Source organism: Talaromyces stipitatus, genomic scaffold, assembly GCF_000003125.1.
Source record: "Talaromyces stipitatus ATCC 10500 scf_1105507295517 genomic scaffold, whole genome shotgun sequence".
Lineage (NCBI taxonomy): Eukaryota > Fungi > Ascomycota > Eurotiomycetes > Eurotiales > Trichocomaceae > Talaromyces > Talaromyces stipitatus.
Genome location: NW_002990121.1, coordinates 1,408,434 through 1,425,574, shown reverse-complemented (window position 1 = coordinate 1,425,574; position 17,141 = coordinate 1,408,434). Strand labels below are relative to the sequence as shown.

The window sequence follows — 17,141 nt, the reverse complement described above, 5'->3', positions numbered from 1 at the left end:
TATCACCTCATGCTAGTTATTTAGTTCTATACTATATCAATTGATATGCACAGCTTTTGGTCTAGTTAAGAGGAGCCAATTCATTCTACTGGTCTCATCCAAAACAGTTTCCAGCAACTGCACTGATATTCAATCAACACAGATCTGCAACACTCTCTGCTTTCCGTCCAACTAAAGAATCAAAATAACCCAGCAACTTCTCCAAATCCACAAACTTCATATCACCGAGCTCCGGATTTGAGCTCTGCAACACTTGTCCTCCCCATAAAACACGGACATAGAGCCCACTCTCTTTCGAAGAAGAAGGTCTCTTCCGATATAGTTCAAAAACAATCTCGGCCCCCATACCCGGCCAAACCATCTGCCTGGTTTGTAGTAGCGATAGTATCTGCGAAATACTTCCATCATGCGCGACGTTGTGTCGATACAACACTCTACCACTCTGATCAATATCCTCATCTAAGAATCTGATTTGCTCGCGTAGATGTTGCGCAATTTCAGCAATGAAAACACCATATAACGCTGCGCTGGCTATAAGCGAGGACGGCGCATCACGAAATAAACGTGAGTATTCCCATTGTCCAAGACGGAATACGGAGTTTGCTTGTGAGCGTGTTATGCATTTCGCGTCGTTGGACTGTTGCTCTTGTTTGCAAGGTAGAGGTTTGGAGTGACATAGTCGAGAGGAAAGATTGTCAAAGTAGTGATCGTAGCTGGTGTGCCAATCATCTGCATCTGAGGGAATGCCGGATATGGAGTCCAAAGACTCCATTAATTCCTTGGTCTTTTCGAGATGAGTCTTCCATTGTTCAGAGGATGGAGAGTTGGGGTGTTTGATGTTGTTGAATAGAGCTTGGCCACCAGGGCATGGATATTGTGGTTCCAAGGAATCAACACCTGCCTTCTAAACTCATCATTAGCAATGTTTTCTATAACAGCTGTCGAGAGCAAACAAACCTGCACATGCAACGGCACGGCAGCCCCCTCTCCGTACATCCCCCCAATAACCATACCCGCAACGTGACTCGTAATCTCATTATTCGTAACCCTAAACTTCACTTTCCTCTGATCCAACTCACCGGGTAAAAACCCCAAAAGATCATGATAAACCTCATAAATGTCGCGACCATGTTGCCATGAATCCTGTAATCCTTCACGAGTAATCTGCGGAAAGATACACGTACCCGGAAATCCAGATACGGGGAACAAATCGAATGCACTGGTTTCTTCAATCTGCCAATAAGTATTGGTGCTCATTTGTTGTCCGGCTGAAGGTTGGGCGTAGTGATAGAGTTGTGTATCGTTGCAATACCATGTATCATTTTCCAAGGGGAAGGTATTGGATTGATACGGTGTTCTTTTGTGATGGCGATGAATCTGTGATCTCTTTAGTCTTTGATTAACTTACTATGAGGGATATGGAGCATACTATCTCAACATAAACAAGTTCATACTCCGCCGACGCAACGGCGTATTCTCTCCTGCGCACATGCGGCATATTGCAGTAATTGTACCGTCCATATCGCTCGTCGGGAGTTATAGAGGAGTCAAATATAAAATCGAACACGCCGTCAGAGCCCAGATTGAGATCTAGATTGTTGATGGCACTTGCATCTGGGGGGTGCCAGCTGTTGTCGACCGCGCGTATGGTTGTTGTTAGTATTGCGCTAAGGATGAATGAGATAGAGACATGGGGTGTCATCGTCTCGTGCGAAGATCGTGGGTGAACGGATTCGAGAAGATCATTTCAGGTTATCGTCTCCTTCATGTTAGTCCATGGTCGGTTAAGGGCTGATTGTTGACATGTTGAGGTTGAGGTTGAACTAAACTATTCTACCAACTAGCACCCACGTGGGCCACTTAATGTAGATTTGAAACCCGGATTCTTAGAATTCACCAACAAATGACTCTGAATAAATGAATAGAATTCTTTCCTATCATCATGTAAATAGATCAACGCCCCAAACTCAAATGCCCACACCAGAACGCCAATAAATGCATACCACATCTGACCAGAGTACTATTTATTTGACGGCACAAAAAGTTCAGGCTTCATATTAATCTTGCAAAGTTTCGCAACACAACCACTCAATTGCAGTAGAGTGCCGACGCCATCCAAGATGCGCATATGTGTGAAACCAATCTCCTTGATGAATTCGAGTTTGGCATGTTCTGAAAGTGTTTGAATGGTCTTTGTGACTCGGAACATGGTGCTAATGATGTCGTGCGAGGAGTAGCCCAGATTCCTATCGCAGTTAGCATCACCGACGGCCAAAGTTGACGAGAATGACATACCATAGCTCATTTAGAATGTCTAGAGCAGAATCCACTTTCCCCTCCCAGCAAGCTTTAATCATTGCCTGAACTTTGATCGGATGTGGACTATCGACAACACGAAAGACGTTATCACCACTCACAAAGCCGAATCCAGCCCAAGTACTCTGCAAGTTATTAATTGCCTGACGCATGTCGCCTTCTGCACTGAATACAAGTGCCGCAATACCATCTTCCGAGAACTCGACTTTTTCAGCTTCGCATATCTGGCTGAGACGTTTTACGACTTGACCGTCTGTTAGACGCGAGTAGCGCAAAATCGCGCAACGAGACTGGAGAGGTTCAATGATTTTGTTGGATTGATTGCAGGCAAAAGCGAAGCGGGTGGTGGTCGAGTAGATTTCCATTGTGCGTCGGAGGGCTTGCTGAGCACCGGGCGTCATACTAATAATCGTTAGCTCTTGTAATCAGAGGAAAATGTGATATTTATATACCTATCCGCCTCATCAAGGATAACAAGCTTATGCCTCCCCGGAGGAAGCGTAACCTTTTTCTGTGCAAATCCCTTTATTCGGTTCCGAACAACATCAATACCTCGCTCATCACTCGCATTCAACTCTAAAACAGCCTCCTTGTATGCATTCCCCAACATCTGTCTCGCAAGACACAGGATAGAAGTCGTCTTTCCGATACCCGGCATACCGGAAATGATGACATGGGGCATATTTCCATCCTTGGCGATGATTTTGAGTCTTTCGATTGTTTCGGTATTGCCGACGATGTCGTCTAGGTAGACTGGGCGGTATTTTTCGACCCTTTGATAGTTAGTTGTGTTCTTCCTAGTGATTTGAGTAGAGAGGAGTAGGGAATCATACCAAGGGAGCTCGTAGTCTGGGGGAGCTCCGGCTGTTGAAGCATGAAGACCATTGCGGGCAGCAGCTTTGGATGATTCTGCTTGAGCCATATTGACTTTTTGAATGTACGATAAGAAGTATGTTCTTACTCAGTAGTCAGTCGTCTTAAAGTTGTTGTTGAGATAGTCGCGCAGCGCGCGTCGACAAAAATAGTTAAAGTGGTGGTCCGTGCGGGAGCTCTGCGTTTACCAAATTACCTTTAAAGATCAACATCAGGTACAATAATTATATAGAATTATTTATTATGACACTATCATAAGACATACAGCTCTCATCTCACTCGCCAAATCACCATACCAACACCGTTGACCCACCCACTGTGGGATGCATCGCAAAACCAAAAACAGTATACATGAAGGTGGGTATTATACATGATTAAAAGATATAGTAACCTAGTCTCCCAGGGGCGGTGAAACTGTCAAAAAGCAGATGTCTTCACCTGCTTTTCCAGAATTTCCAATCTGGCCACTTGATAGTTCCATCCCGTCGATACATCATCCAGAAATAAGCAGGAACACCAGCTGCAACAAAAGCAACGACAATAAGGGTTTGTAAAGGTTCGGCAATGACCGCTCGACTAAGAAGGAAAAGACTAACGCAGCAGAAAATTATAGGTGTCGTGATCCATGTCTTATAAGGGCGCTCGAGATGCGGTTCTCGTATCCTCAACACAATCAACCCGAGAACCGTGAGGAAGTAAAAGGTGTATCCTGCCACACCGTAGAAAGTGAGCAACGTGCCGAATTCTCCAACCGCAACGTATACTGCAGTGATTGCAGCATTGAAGAGCATTGCATTGACTGGGGTGTATCCTATGGCTGCACTGCCTCCACATAGCCATGAGAATGCCTTGTGGAACCAAGACCGACGCTGCAATCGGCTTCCTCCCATAGTGTTGTTTGATCTGCCAAACCCGATCTTCCCAAAAACCGCTGGGAGGTAGCCTTCTTTACCTGCAGCGTACACTAGACGGCCACTTGTAAAGCATGTCGCGTTGAGAGCGCCTAGACAGCTTCCGGATACAACCAGAGCCAGAATGAGTGCGCCAACTGGACCAAACACTTTGGCTCCGAATTGAACGGCCACTGTATTACTCTTTGCTATCGTCGCTTGTGGAAGAACAAAAAAGTACGAAACATTAGCCATGAGGTAGCAAATAATGACCACAGGCATTGCTGTATGTATCGCACGTGGTAAGTCACGGTTCGGGTTCTTGAACTCGCCGGTCACGTAGTTTGTCTGGAAAGGTTAGATAGATGTCAGAGAGTCTTGTCTTAGAGAAACTTACATTATCCCATCCGTCAAACGCCCAGAGCCCTGCATATAACGCGACAGCCCAGTCAGAGATATCCGTGCTTGTCCCTTCGAACCAACCCGTATTCTTCCAATCTTGATTAGCCTGCCCCTTCGATGACAGCCCGGTAATGGCGACTATGATTCCAATTATTGTAACTGCGAGCAGTGCGCCGAATTTGAAGAACATGGATAGATCCCCAACAAGAGTAGCAAGCTTCGTCGATGCGCAATTGAGAATGGTCACAAACAAAACCCCAGCCAGGCCAACACCTTTATTGATCCATGGACTGATTGTTTCCACCTCAGTTCCAATAAACGCTCTCACGACATATTCGCCGAATATGATGGCGATGATGGCGGCTGAACCTGGTTTAAGTACAAAAACCGCACACCAGGCGAACAGAAATCCCGTAATTTCGCCAAAAATCTTGGACAGATAAACCTGCGGTCCACCGTTCAATGGTATAGCGCCTCCCAGCTCTGCATAGCTCGCAGCTCCCGTCCATGCCAAAAGACCTGCCACGGCCCACACGATCAGAGCCGCCCCCGGCGACCCAGCATTAAAATTAACCTGACTAGGAGACGAAAATATCCCCGAACCAATTATCAAGCCAACATCAACGATAAACCATTCAAATAGGTCAAAGACTTGTGCTTTTCCAAAGAGGCATCGCGAAGCCCCGCATACCGTTCCAACGATGTCACAGAAGGTGCGCCGAGAGGAGCATAGCCGCCAGCGGTTTGCGAAAGGGGGAATAAATTACTCCCAAAGTCAAAAGCGGAAGAGACAGAATAAGAGCGATTCGGTCGCGTGCGACTCGATCCTAAACCAGCTTGTTCGGACAATGGGTCGTCCGCTTCTAGTGACAGTTTGCGGGAGGAAGAGATGCCTGATTGTGAGGATTCGAATGAGGACCGTCCGGCAGAGCCAGCGTCGGACGTGGAAGCGAGAGAAGCAAGCTCTAGGGAATCGCGCGGCGGATGGCCCTGGTTGTCTGCAGAAAATGTCACTGGAGACATTGCGCAATTATTCGAGTCTCAGTTTATAGAAAGTATAACGGGGTCGCCATGCCCGTGATAACCGTCGTCTTGGTCACAGACTACAATCCCAGTTTCGATGCTGTTTGTCAATGGAAGAGTCAAATCGACGAATAGATAATTGATGGGAAAAACGAATAAAACTACGAACAAGGGGCAATCCAGATGCAATGATCCGCAGGGAAAGTGGCTCCGCGCTAAGCTTTAAGCTGATTTGCCATTCCCGCTCAACCACTTCATTCAACAATTCGAGCCACGATGGCTTCATGTATATACTACTGATCGAATCGCTACAATGCTCGCCTCAACTCGCTGTCCTCAGTGGAGGGCAACCCGACAATATATTCACCGACCGTCATCCTCCCCCGTCGCATCACGAAGCTATTCTACCGCCGCCTCAACACCAAAACACCGGGTATGGATTCGCTTAACGGTGGTCACGTTGACAGCTGCCGCAATTGGAGCCTATTTCAGATCACGACAGGACACGCTTGATGCCAATCTGAATCCTTTGACATTTTCACGCTACAAATTGGCCTCGAGAGAGCAAGTCTCATCAACGAATAGTATATTCACAGTCGAACCGGCGGCGGCGGCGACAGATAATCGCGAGACGTACAACCTAGCATGGCAGACGGGTGTGTGGAGTGTGATGTTCAAGCAACCACAGCTGCAAATCGGGCGAGATTACACACCACTTCCGCCGGTTGAGAATGCGAATGAACAAGACACAAAGGACTCTTTGCGATTCTTGATTCGTCGGGATCCGCATGGAGAGGTGTCTCGGTATCTACACAGTTTGCAACAGGGAGCCTATATTGAGATGAGAGGTCCGCAGATAGAGTGCGAAATACCCCCGGAGGTAAATGATATATTGTTCATCGCTGGTGGTACGGGTATTGCGCCGGCTTTACAGGCTGCCTACATCATATTCAGACGAACTGTGGAAGGAAGACGGCCTAAGATTCATATCCTATGGGCTAATAGGAAACGAGAAGACTGCGCCGGGGGGATTAGTGATACGTCGAATATCATACAACAGAAGTCAACACGGTGGTGGCCATTCCACAAGGAAACAACCGCCAAACCCAGCCCAGCGCCAACAACTCAAGGCGCTATAGTTCGTGAGCTGCAGGATCTCAAAACCCGATACCCTGGTCAGGTTTCAGTCGATTACTTTGTCGACGAGGAAAACACATTCATTAGCACGAAAGAGATCAAGGCGTACCTTGACTCGGTGCAGCCTTCACCTGATACCAAGAAAATGATTATCATTTCGGGTCCAGAGGGATTCATAAATTACATGGCCGGTCCCAAGGTCTGGGCGCATGGGTATGAGCTACAAGGGCCGGTAAAGGGAATCATTCAGCAGATTGGCGCCAAGGACTGGGAGATTTGGAAGTTGTAAGATGTACATATGGCATCTATTCTTGCATAGCATTGGAGTTAGTCGTTTAATGGATTTTGTTCCTGTTAAAAACAAAAGTATCCTCGGTAGAACGATCCGATATCGGTAGATGCTGAGTCATGATCGGCCCGTTCCCCAGAAAATTTAGCTCTGCTTATATGCACGCTTTTTCATTTGTCAACACCAGACTCAAGGTATTCAATTCTGCCTCAATTTTTCTTATAGCAGCCTCTCTGATCTAACATATAATAGATGCCATTCCATACTTCATTAAGCAGGCGCGTGACGCTGCACCGGCGCTCACTGCGCACTGCAATCCAACTTCGACGATCCTTCACATCGTCTCGCTCCTCCCTCTCCCAGGATGTTTTCCACACTCAATTAGACAACCCCGATGTCTCAGCCATCTTATCGTCAATGAAATCGAAGGATTCCGTCCCGCAGACCCTGACCGAGAAAATCGTACAGAAATATGCGGTCGGCCTAGCACCCGGAAAATTCGTCAAGGCCGGTGACTACGTTACCATCAGTCCTCACCGGTGCATGACACACGACAATTCATGGCCCGTCGCGTTGAAATTCATGTCCATAGGTGCTTCGAAACTACACGATCCCAACCAGATCGTTATGACCCTAGATCACGACGTGCAAAATAAGACGGAGAAAAATCTGCAAAAGTACCGACAAATTGAAGAATTTGCTCAGCGTCATGGAGTTGAGTTTTATCCTGCTGGAAGAGGTATTGGACATCAGATTATGGTTGAAGAGGGATTTGCGTGGCCCGGAACTTTGGTTGTGGCGTCCGATAGTCATAGTAATATGTACGGGGGTGTTGGGTGTTTGGGAACGCCTATTGTGCGGACCGACGGAGCTAGTATTTGGGCTACTGGGAAGACGTGGTGGCAGGTTCCTAATATTGCGAGAGTGGTACGTACCTTTATACAATTCTGGTATAGGATGCACACTGACAGCTGGTAGCATTTCACTGGAGTCTTACCTGCTGGCGTTACTGGAAAAGATGTAATCGTCGCTCTGTGCCATTTATTTGGCAAAGACGACGTTCTCAACCACGCCATTGAATTCACAGGTTCCGAAGAAACGATGCGCAGTCTCAGGGTAGACGACCGTCTTACAATTGCAAACATGACTACAGAATGGGGTGCCTTGTCCGGCTTATTCCCTATCGACGACGTACTCAAGGGCTGGTTGCGAGGCAAAGCCACCACTGCTGCCATGGGACTAGCGGACGGTCCTTACAAGACTCTTGCCGCGCAACGATTCACCCATGAGCGACTAGAAGAGCTGTTCGCGAACGCATTGACAGCAGATAAGGGTGCGAAATACGCCAAGGAACTGTTTCTCGATTTATCTTCTTTGTCACCCTACGTGTCCGGCCCCAATTCGGTCAAAGTCGCCACGCCGATCAGCGAATTAGAGGCGCAGAATATCAAGGTTAACAAGGCATATCTTGTTTCGTGCACCAACTCACGGGCCTCTGACATTGCCGCTGCTGCTCGCGTGTTCAGAGAAGCCGCCGAAGCTAACGGGGGCAAAATACCCAAGGTCGCAGACGGGGTCAAGTTCTACATCGCCGCGGCGTCTTTACCTGAACAGCAAGCCGCTGAAGATGCCGGGGATTGGCAGGTTCTGTTAGATGCTGGCGCCGAGGCTCTTCCCGCTGGTTGCGGACCTTGCATTGGATTAGGAACGGGTCTACTAGAGCCCGGTGAAGTGGGTATTAGTGCGTCAAACCGTAACTTCAAAGGTCGTATGGGTAGTACGGATGCGAAAGCCTACTTGGGAAGTCCCGAAGTGGTGGCCGCCAGTGCCCTGTCTGGTATTCTGAAGGGGCCTGGCTGGTATGAGCAGCCGGAGGGATGGACGGGTGTGATTCGCGGCGAAGGGGATGGTATCAAGGAGGAAGACCGCACGCTTACCGCTGAAGAGGCGTTGGAAAAGGTCATTGGCCAACTTGATAATCTCATTGCAGACGGCGAACAACGATTTGGTTTGTCGGAGCAAGAGGAAACGACATCAGAAGAAAAGAAAGACGATAGTGCTCTGACAGAATTGTACCCTGGCTTCCCAGAACGTATCTCGGGTGAAATCGTGTTTTGTGACGCAGACAACATCAACACCGACGGCATATATCCGGGCAAATACACATACCAAGACAACGTGCCCGTTGAAACCATGGCACAAGTATGCATGTCCAATTACGACTCTTCATTTTCCACCATCGCCAAGGAAGGCGATATCCTCGTATCCGGCTTCAACTTTGGCTGCGGCAGTTCTCGCGAACAGGCCGCGACGGCAATCCTAGCCAAGAAGATCCCGCTTGTAGTGTCTGGAAGCTTTGGAAATATCTTTTCACGCAACAGTATTAATAATGCGCTTATGGGATTGGAAGTTCCCAGGCTGGTTGAGCGGTTACGGGAGAGTTTTGGCGAGGGCAACGTCCCTACGCGCCGGACAGGATGGACTTTGACCTGGGACGTGCGCCGTAGTCAGATCGAGGTTAGGGAGCATGACGGCACGACCTGGACGCATCGCGTGGGTGAATTGCCTCCTAATGTGCAGGAGATTATCGCCAAGGGGGGGTTGGAGAATTGGGTGAAGAACGCGATTGGTGTATAAATATTTTATTTTCTTTACTTCTATGATTATGATACCAATTTGAGCCCTTCGGCCTTTTTCTGATTCTATCGATGCGTGGCTTACTAGCGACGATCATGGGGGACCCTCGCAGAAGTGCTTATATTAGTTAACTATGCATTAGTAATAACAGTCCTAATGCAGTAACTTATTCAATCTGTTACATCCTGTCTATTGAAGCAAGGGAATAAGCTACGGACTAATAGATGTAGTACACCGGTCTAGAATCATGCATGATCGTGGACACAACATCTTCAATGCTGACAGTTCACGAGGCCCTGTAGATCAGCCGCAGTGGCGATTGTCATTAACTCACTTCTTCGTTAAATCAAAACGTAACTCCTATGAACCCAGTACTCTCACCCGAGCGGAGCAAGTCGAAGCGATCAATCCGTTCTCTTTTCTTTTGTTTTTGTTTCGTTAGCGAGATTACATCTCGCGTGGGAATGGCACTCATTGGAAGATGCAACCTGCATGCAGACAAATATAGCTCGCTTCGTCGCTTGGCAGAGTTGAGTTGGTGGGCTGATGATCCAGAGTATCGGTAACAGGACTCCCAGAATTTTCTTTTTCTTCTTTTCTATTTATTCTTCAGATCTGACTGATTAAGCGAGATCTTGTGTAATGCGCGGTGAATGGGGAGAAGATGATACGTAGTAAATCGATGGGAACAATCAATAAGCAGGGTAGGACAGACGGCGATACCGTATTTATACGTATTTATGCGGTATTGGTACTAGGTTTGACCGGGAATAAGCTTATTTCAGTAGTGTATTACCGTGACAGTACAATACGAGCCCGCATCGTGGAAGCATCGATCCGTGTTCAGTCACTCTTCATCAGCCCAGCTACTGTAGTAGTAGTAGTAGTAGTAGTAGTAGTAGTAGTATTATGGTATTATGCTGAATGCAAAATGATAGAGGGATACACCCTGTCAGAACGGCCACAAAAAGAAATCAATTTGCAGAAATCAAAATACATTGGGCGCAAAGCGAGTAAGTAGTTCAACGACATAAAACATACAATACAGCTGAGTTTTACCTTACGAAGAGCGGCTCGCTAATTTTGACTTCTTCAGTCGTCGTTCGTACCCTTAGTCCATTAAACCACCCCCGGAAATCCAATCCGTGTATACGGAACTCCCATGAGGCTGATGCTCGATTCCCGTTCTGGCTTTGTCCAGCGAGCCACTTGTCGATGCATGGACTAGGTCCGAGATCGTTCCCCCACGCTGGCAGACCGGATCTGACAGCTCCCAGCCTTATTCTTATTGTCTCTGTTGTCATGAGGAGACACGGAGAAAAAGCAGGCGGAAACTCTCCCCTTCCCACCTCGATGGCTCTCGTTTCCATTGGCCTTGTTCTTGCTTTTGTGTCGCCGGACTTGACGCATCGGCAAGTCCGTGGCCTGTCTGGCTCATGGCAGCCCGCATCGATGCATAGTATGTATGCATCATGCACATCGCCTGAGGAGAAATGGAGGCAAATCGAGCCGCCATTGTCAACACATGATTCTTTTGACACAATGCGTACTAGCCTAGACCCTAACATACGAACGGTGATTTCTTTTCTTTTTATTCTCGCTCTTTCTTTTTTTCATATGTAATTTTTCTTGACACAGCCAATTGAGTAGACTTGCAGATCGGCTCTCAAGCCGCCCAGTCCTGTTCAATACGCTGTACGGCCGGTCCCAAACTCCCAAGCCTGGTCAGGCTGAGCTAATAGCACGTTTATTTTCTTTTATTTTCTTTTATTTTTATTTTTTCCCGTTGTCTCCTGGAGCACTTAAGCTAAAAGTCCTGGAGAAAAGCTTGGGGATTTAATTTAAAACATCTTCTGAACCCCGCTTCGTTTTCATCAAGAAGACAAACCCCTTGACTCTACATACCTACACTGAACAAAACATATCAACACCGGAAGAAACAAGATGAATAGATCTCGTAACCTGTGGAGTCAAGAGGAAGATAACACCCTCAGAAGACTAGTTGAAGCTTGCGGTAAGCTTTCCCCTTACCCCAGCTTGCGGAAATCTCAAGCCCTAACCCGAGATCTTGGGTATAGAGAAAGACAAAGTCGACTGGCGCCTCATTGCCTCCTATCTCCCCGGTCGAAATAATAAAGACTGTCGTAAGCGATGGCATTACCGTGTCGCTGCGACGATGAATCTGGGTCCTTGGTCACAGACTGAGGATGAGTTGTTGAAGATGGGTATTCATCGACATGGGACGCAGTATGTCATACCAAGCTGCTACTGTCGTACATAGATGTATACTGACTGAAGGATAGTTGGTCTCGAGTTGCGCAGGTAGTGGGAACTCGGAATGGTGATCGTATGTTTTGCCCAATTCTATTCTCGCTGGTCTACTAACACAGACAGAATGCTTCAAACGATGGAACGATGTGCTCGATCCGGCTATTGATCGCAGTCCCTGGACACGAGATGAAGATCGTCGACTCTTACTCGCAATCGGCGAGTTTGGCCGTGCTTGGAAACAGATTGTTGATACATATTTCCCTGGTCGGACGGGCCTGGATGCAAAGAATCGGTATGTGTCTCCCTACCTCCCTCCCTAGGTATGGACAAGTCTAAGCTAATTCAAATCAGACATAGACAACTCACCCGGAAACGGAAGAGGGAACATAGACCATCCACCAAGACGAAGACAATCAAGCAAGAGCCGCAGCAACAGCAACAAGTATTCACGCCTGCGGTGCAGTCGCCCCTCCCACGATTAACACCCGCCTCGTCGTCGCCGTCCCTGTCGGCTGTCGGGACACCTTCTATCATAATTCCCTCTCAGCAACACATCGACCCGTCCCCCCAAAACCAACAGGTACATCTACATTTACATGATCAGGTACTCGGGAGGGATGACACCGGCACCGAACGGTCTCTGTCAACTCCTCCGGGTCTCTCATCTTCGTACTGTTGGGACATGCCTGTAGAAGGACTGTTTAGCCCCTCGCTTTCTATTCCAACACCCACTCCCGCGACTCCATATAGTTCATGCAGTAGTCTATCGACCGGCACGTATGAGCCGAGCTTGTCGCATTTTGACGGCGAGCAACAGTACGAGAATAGAGAGTTGTCAATGCACGGGTTACCTGGTGAGTCCACGTCACCCAAATTTCTGTATATTGAAACACAGCTAATGGTGTGGCAGTTCATTATCCATATTACATCCCAGCGCATGAGCGGGCGCTTAGTGTACAGCAACATCTGGACTTTCTCCCTAGTCATGCGCATACGAGCAGTCACCCGGGGATGGTTGTATCGTCTCCGTTTCATGCACAGGGCGTCCTACCGGCTCATCATCAGCCGTATACCGCTCTAGATGGGATTGTAATGTGATACGAGTACTCAACTTGCAGATCAAGAATGATAGTTAATGTTTACGATAAATCGGCATAGGAACGGGATTTATTTATGTCTTATTCCATATATTTAGTTCTAATAACATATCCTCAATACACCAGAGTATAATATATATCACCGTCTTTCTTGTAAACTCCGTATCGAATCATCATCACTATCATCCATAAACCCCTCCTCCAAATCTCTACTCAACCTAACCTGCTCATCACTCCTAAAACTCCTCCTCCTGCTCGCCTCTAACGCTTCTCTTCTGGATGCCGACATATTCATCTCCGCCATATTCTCCCCTTCTTCATCGAATATACTTATCGAGTCATTATTATCCGGTCTATTATGATCTACCGAGCTATCATCATCTTCATCTTCGGGGCCAGTGGATGAACGCATAAATCGTGGTAAACGTCGTCGCCAGGACGCAGTCGGTAAGAAAAAATGCATTAGAGCATCTGCGATTCGTTCCCGGATGGGCAGGGTCTGGGCTGAGATTGTGCTTAGGGGCAGGTAATTTGCGTAGCGTTGGCGGTAGCGGCGGAAGAATGGGAGGAGGAGGTGGCTGAGGAGGAGATAGATGCTTAGTGAGATGAAGGCGGGGATTAGGAGGGTCTATTTATTTCAATTGTTAGAGAGATGAAATGTTCAGGAGATAAGGGGGGTGGAGAGTACCTTGACCATGTCAAGGGAGGAGCCCATTGTTGCGATGACGAGGCCGGATGGATTTGCAGTCTGGTGATATTGACCTCGATAGTATATACCGAGGAATAGAGATCAGTTCATGATTGTGACTGTACGACAGTGAATAATGTCTCAGGCATATGTTGTATATGTGGAGTGAAGAAGAGGACGAATCGGCCTCGTCAGCAAGCCGGACTGGGATTAGGCTACCGCCTTCCTTAACTGGTGTTGATAAGGGACTTAACCATACTACTTCATACACTCTATGAGGATACATTTCTAAAATAAATTAATACAGCATGCTTTTACATATCTGAGAAGCACTTTTCCGAAGTGGTGTTATTATTCGCTTTTTGATGATGAATAACTATACAATCGACTTATCGATAAGATTAGGTTCTGCTTCTTAAGCAGACAACTTCTCAACTCCCACCAACTCAGCTTCCTCATTCAACCCCATAATCTCAGCTACCGTAAACGGTATCCCTTCTACCAACCTCCTTTCACGCGTAATATGCTCAATCTCTCCGGGATAATAAATCCTCTCCACGCCCGCCATCTTCTCCGACCCTACAACCCGCTGATACAAATAATCCATGCGTGACTTGAACTCTTCCAAATCCATGAATAGATCTGGTTTGATCGCAACTAGGAAATGTCCCACGTCTGCTGGTTTGGATGGGTCGTAAGGGTTTGTCACGTTTCCCGCAAAAGCAGAGCCGGAGAAGACGCCGGAGAAGACGTCCATCATGATTGAGAGGGCGGATCCTTTGGGTCCTCCCATAGGTAACATTACACCCTCGAGAGCTTTCTCGGGGTCATCTGTTGGATTTCCTTCGCCGTCTAGCGCCCAATCGGTGGGAATCTTCTCGCCTCGTCGCAGTGCTTTGTAGATTTTGCCTCGCGCGGCGATTGAGGGTGCCATGTCTAGAATGAATGGTCGTTCTTTACCAGCTGGTGCACCACATGCAATAGGTGACACTCCCATGAGTTTAGTTCTACCTCCCCAGACAGGTAAGGCCGGCGACGAGTTCGTAAATACAAGCGACATCATGCCTGCATCAATCGCCTGCTGAACAAGCCATGCTGACATGCCAAAATGATTCGAATGCTTGACCGAGACCAACCCAATGCCAAATGTCTGTGCCATCTCAATGGCTTTGGCCATACCCATATGAGCCGCAACGAAGCCGAAGCCATTCTGTCCGTCTACTATGGCAGCTGCGGGTGTGACTTGTTGCAATTGCGGGATTGCAGCTGGATTGAGCACTTTCTCTCGAATTCGCTTCATATAAGATGGTATACGATTGGAGCCGTGCGTATCGACGCCACGCAGATCCGCCTCCACCAAGCATTTGGCAATGATTGAGGCATGTTCGTTAGACACGTCATTACCCACTAGGATTTGTCGGACAAATGCTTGGAGGTTGGAATGTGCAACATAGTAGACTTGCTGGGACAGTTCTGTCATGATGAGCATGCACTGTCATTCAAAGTCGGCTTAATCTGTGTAAGGCTGCATCATGTGCAGCTCGCGAAGAAAGCTTCATCTTATCGAGCGGAGTTTAGTGTATCCACATGCGGAGCGGGGCCGTCACCCGCAATCTCGGGCTGAACCCGCTCCACCCTGGAGTACCGTGTTCCGGACATCTGGACTTCTAGGTCAACCCGTCAGAATTCGTAACTAGGCTGCACTAACATTGATCTCAAAAGCTCATGGTACTGCTGCTCGAGTACTCAAATCGTTGAGTCGTTATTGTCTATCTCACACACGGACGGCTTCCGCGCAGTGTCCCTGTGGCTTAGTGTATTCTGCAAAGTAATAATCATATTACGTATTGGCCGGTCGATTGCGATAGTTCTGCTAGGAAACTTCCGAAACAGTACAGAATGAAAAAGCTTCCAGGAAAGATTGTGTGAACCCGAAGCGGCTGCGTGGTAAGTGCACATATCGTCCAAGTCATCAAATCGTTTTAGTAGATAGAACAATGTTCGTAGATTCCACGACTCCCGCGATTTGGTCTCGGAGTTCGGCTGTGTTGACAAGTGCGAGAGTTCCGCTGCCTCTCACTAGCTTGTGCGCGCTAGGAAGGGACGAATTCGAGATATTCACCGGAGCTTAGTCTCTTCCACTGACTCGAGAAGCTCGAAGAATACCCGTTGGAAGGACCGATATATCGAGGTCGTCTTCCGAAACAACGATACCAACCGAATCCATTCACTTGTCGAGGTTCTTCTTTTAGAGCAGGAAGTGTTGGTAGTGTCGTTTGCTCTAGGTGTATTCTTCTGTCCTGTCCCTTGCATTGATCACGCGCCACGTGAGTAAAACACTGTTCAAGACCGATGGTTTTCGATGTCGTCTTGACAGTCGTTCATCCGTCGTATACACTGATCCGCCAATACCACTCCCCGTTCAACTCAGTGTTCATGCATATTCAGTATTTGACGAGCGTATGAGTTGAAGTGATCAAGTCCTCTTTAAATCCAGCTGGAGGAGAAATTGACTTTTCGGTCGAGCAACATGAGGATAGTATCCAATACGTCAAGCGCCGGGGCACGGCCGATTAGAGTAGCTGCGCATATCGAATGTTGTTATAGCCGTAAGAACACTCGCCGAGAATATTGGATGTCCTGTGGTACTAAAACCTCAAATTGTAGTCGCTATGCCTGGAAGCCCCCTAAATACCGTCCATACCCATATCTGCGGATAGCGCGTCGTGGTCACGTTGAATCGTTACGAATGCCACTCTCTCTCTCTATAGGAACCCAATCTGAAGCTTCCGAGGTTCCTAGTTAAATTGTTCGTCATCCCGAGCGTTTGGACCACTTTGTAACCCAGAACAATGGATCAAGATAGTAATTGATCCCAAAATAGCCATGACAAAGTTCGATCGACTCGAGCTTATCGATTGTAGAGGTTGAATAAAGAGAGAATAAAGACTGAGATATCGCAGACTGAGTCAGGCAATTGACTGCAAGCTGATTGGCTGCTTCGGAATTCCTTCCCCTGACGAAGCTCGCTACCGCGCACTCTGATTGGTCCATATGCGGATCCGGCCTAAACCCGAAAGAACGAAGGCGGACTCCTTCTGGAGGGACAGCGTCGCACTGTCTGATCTTGCTGGGATTTCTTGCATAACTTTCTTCGACTCTGTGGGCTATTCTAGAAGCTCACTATTCGAGTCTCTGTTTTTCCTTACGTCTACTCTGTTCAAGAACACGATACCGAGCCTGAGAGATAATCCGAGGTCTTGGGAATTATCTGCCGCTTTGCTCAGCGGTCGAGTTCCCGTCTCGGTCTACGGGGCCCTACGATACGTGCTCACTGACTAGCTGAGTTAGTCGATCCTAGACACTAGGTCGTGAACGGGATAAACAAGTGACTGCTTGTTGATCGACGAGAAGCAACACGATTCCCCTCACAGAAGGATATCCACAGACGCCGCCGTATCGAATCACTTTCAAGTTTCGAGGGTTCGTCGACATACTTATTCGCCAATCGTCCCGTC

General features: G+C 47.8%; 6 protein-coding genes across 6 annotated transcripts, besides 2 other annotated features; 2 read left to right on the top strand and 4 right to left on the bottom strand.

Annotated features, from left to right (window-relative positions):
- Positions 1 to 14: 14 nt before the first annotated feature.
- Positions 15 to 3,238, bottom strand: TSTA_005490 (DNA replication factor C subunit Rfc4, putative; the record flags this gene model as incomplete). The annotated part of the gene is made up of 7 exons (XM_002488121.1): positions 15 to 904; positions 958 to 1,377; positions 1,430 to 1,628; positions 2,022 to 2,246; positions 2,296 to 2,718; positions 2,769 to 3,089; positions 3,150 to 3,238. 7 exons carry the CDS (start codon positions 3,236 to 3,238, stop codon positions 134 to 136), a joined length of 2,448 nt encoding a protein of 815 aa, XP_002488166.1. The 3' UTR covers positions 15 to 133.
- Positions 3,239 to 3,468: 230 nt separating this feature from the next.
- On the bottom strand, positions 3,469 to 5,504 carry TSTA_005480 (amino acid transporter, putative; the record flags this gene model as incomplete). Its single annotated transcript, XM_002488120.1, has 3 exons — positions 3,469 to 4,427; positions 4,477 to 5,059; positions 5,101 to 5,504. 3 exons carry the CDS (start codon positions 5,502 to 5,504, stop codon positions 3,624 to 3,626), a joined length of 1,791 nt encoding a protein of 596 aa, XP_002488165.1. The 3' UTR covers positions 3,469 to 3,623.
- Positions 5,505 to 5,817: 313 nt separating this feature from the next.
- Positions 5,818 to 9,567, top strand: TSTA_005470 (homoaconitase LysF; the record flags this gene model as incomplete). The annotated part of the gene is made up of 3 exons (XM_002488119.1): positions 5,818 to 6,926; positions 7,209 to 7,857; positions 7,909 to 9,567. 3 exons carry the CDS (start codon positions 5,818 to 5,820, stop codon positions 9,565 to 9,567), a joined length of 3,417 nt encoding a protein of 1,138 aa, XP_002488164.1.
- Positions 9,568 to 10,438: 871 nt separating this feature from the next.
- Positions 10,439 to 10,474: a microsatellite.
- A 727-nt stretch (positions 10,475 to 11,201) lies between these two features.
- Positions 11,202 to 13,535, top strand: TSTA_005460 (bas1, putative). The gene is made up of 6 exons (XM_002488118.1): positions 11,202 to 11,581; positions 11,646 to 11,814; positions 11,871 to 11,914; positions 11,962 to 12,130; positions 12,190 to 12,692; positions 12,749 to 13,535. The coding sequence occupies exons 1-6, from the start codon at positions 11,512 to 11,514 to the stop codon at positions 12,934 to 12,936; spliced, it is 1,143 nt and encodes a 380-aa protein (XP_002488163.1). The 5' UTR covers positions 11,202 to 11,511; the 3' UTR covers positions 12,937 to 13,535.
- Positions 11,314 to 11,347: a microsatellite.
- Positions 12,759 to 13,785, bottom strand: TSTA_005450 (uncharacterized protein). The gene is made up of 2 exons (XM_002488117.1): positions 13,624 to 13,785; positions 12,759 to 13,563 (listed from the first exon to the last, which is right to left on the bottom strand). Exons 1-2 carry the CDS (start codon positions 13,648 to 13,650, stop codon positions 13,075 to 13,077), a joined length of 516 nt encoding a protein of 171 aa, XP_002488162.1. The 5' UTR covers positions 13,651 to 13,785; the 3' UTR covers positions 12,759 to 13,074.
- A 253-nt stretch (positions 13,786 to 14,038) lies between these two features.
- On the bottom strand, positions 14,039 to 15,282 carry TSTA_005440 (malate/L-lactate dehydrogenase, putative; the record flags this gene model as incomplete). The annotated part of the gene is made up of 2 exons (XM_002488116.1): positions 14,039 to 15,115; positions 15,211 to 15,282. The coding sequence occupies 2 exons, from the start codon at positions 15,280 to 15,282 to the stop codon at positions 14,039 to 14,041; spliced, it is 1,149 nt and encodes a 382-aa protein (XP_002488161.1).
- Positions 15,283 to 17,141: the final 1,859 nt, after the last annotated feature.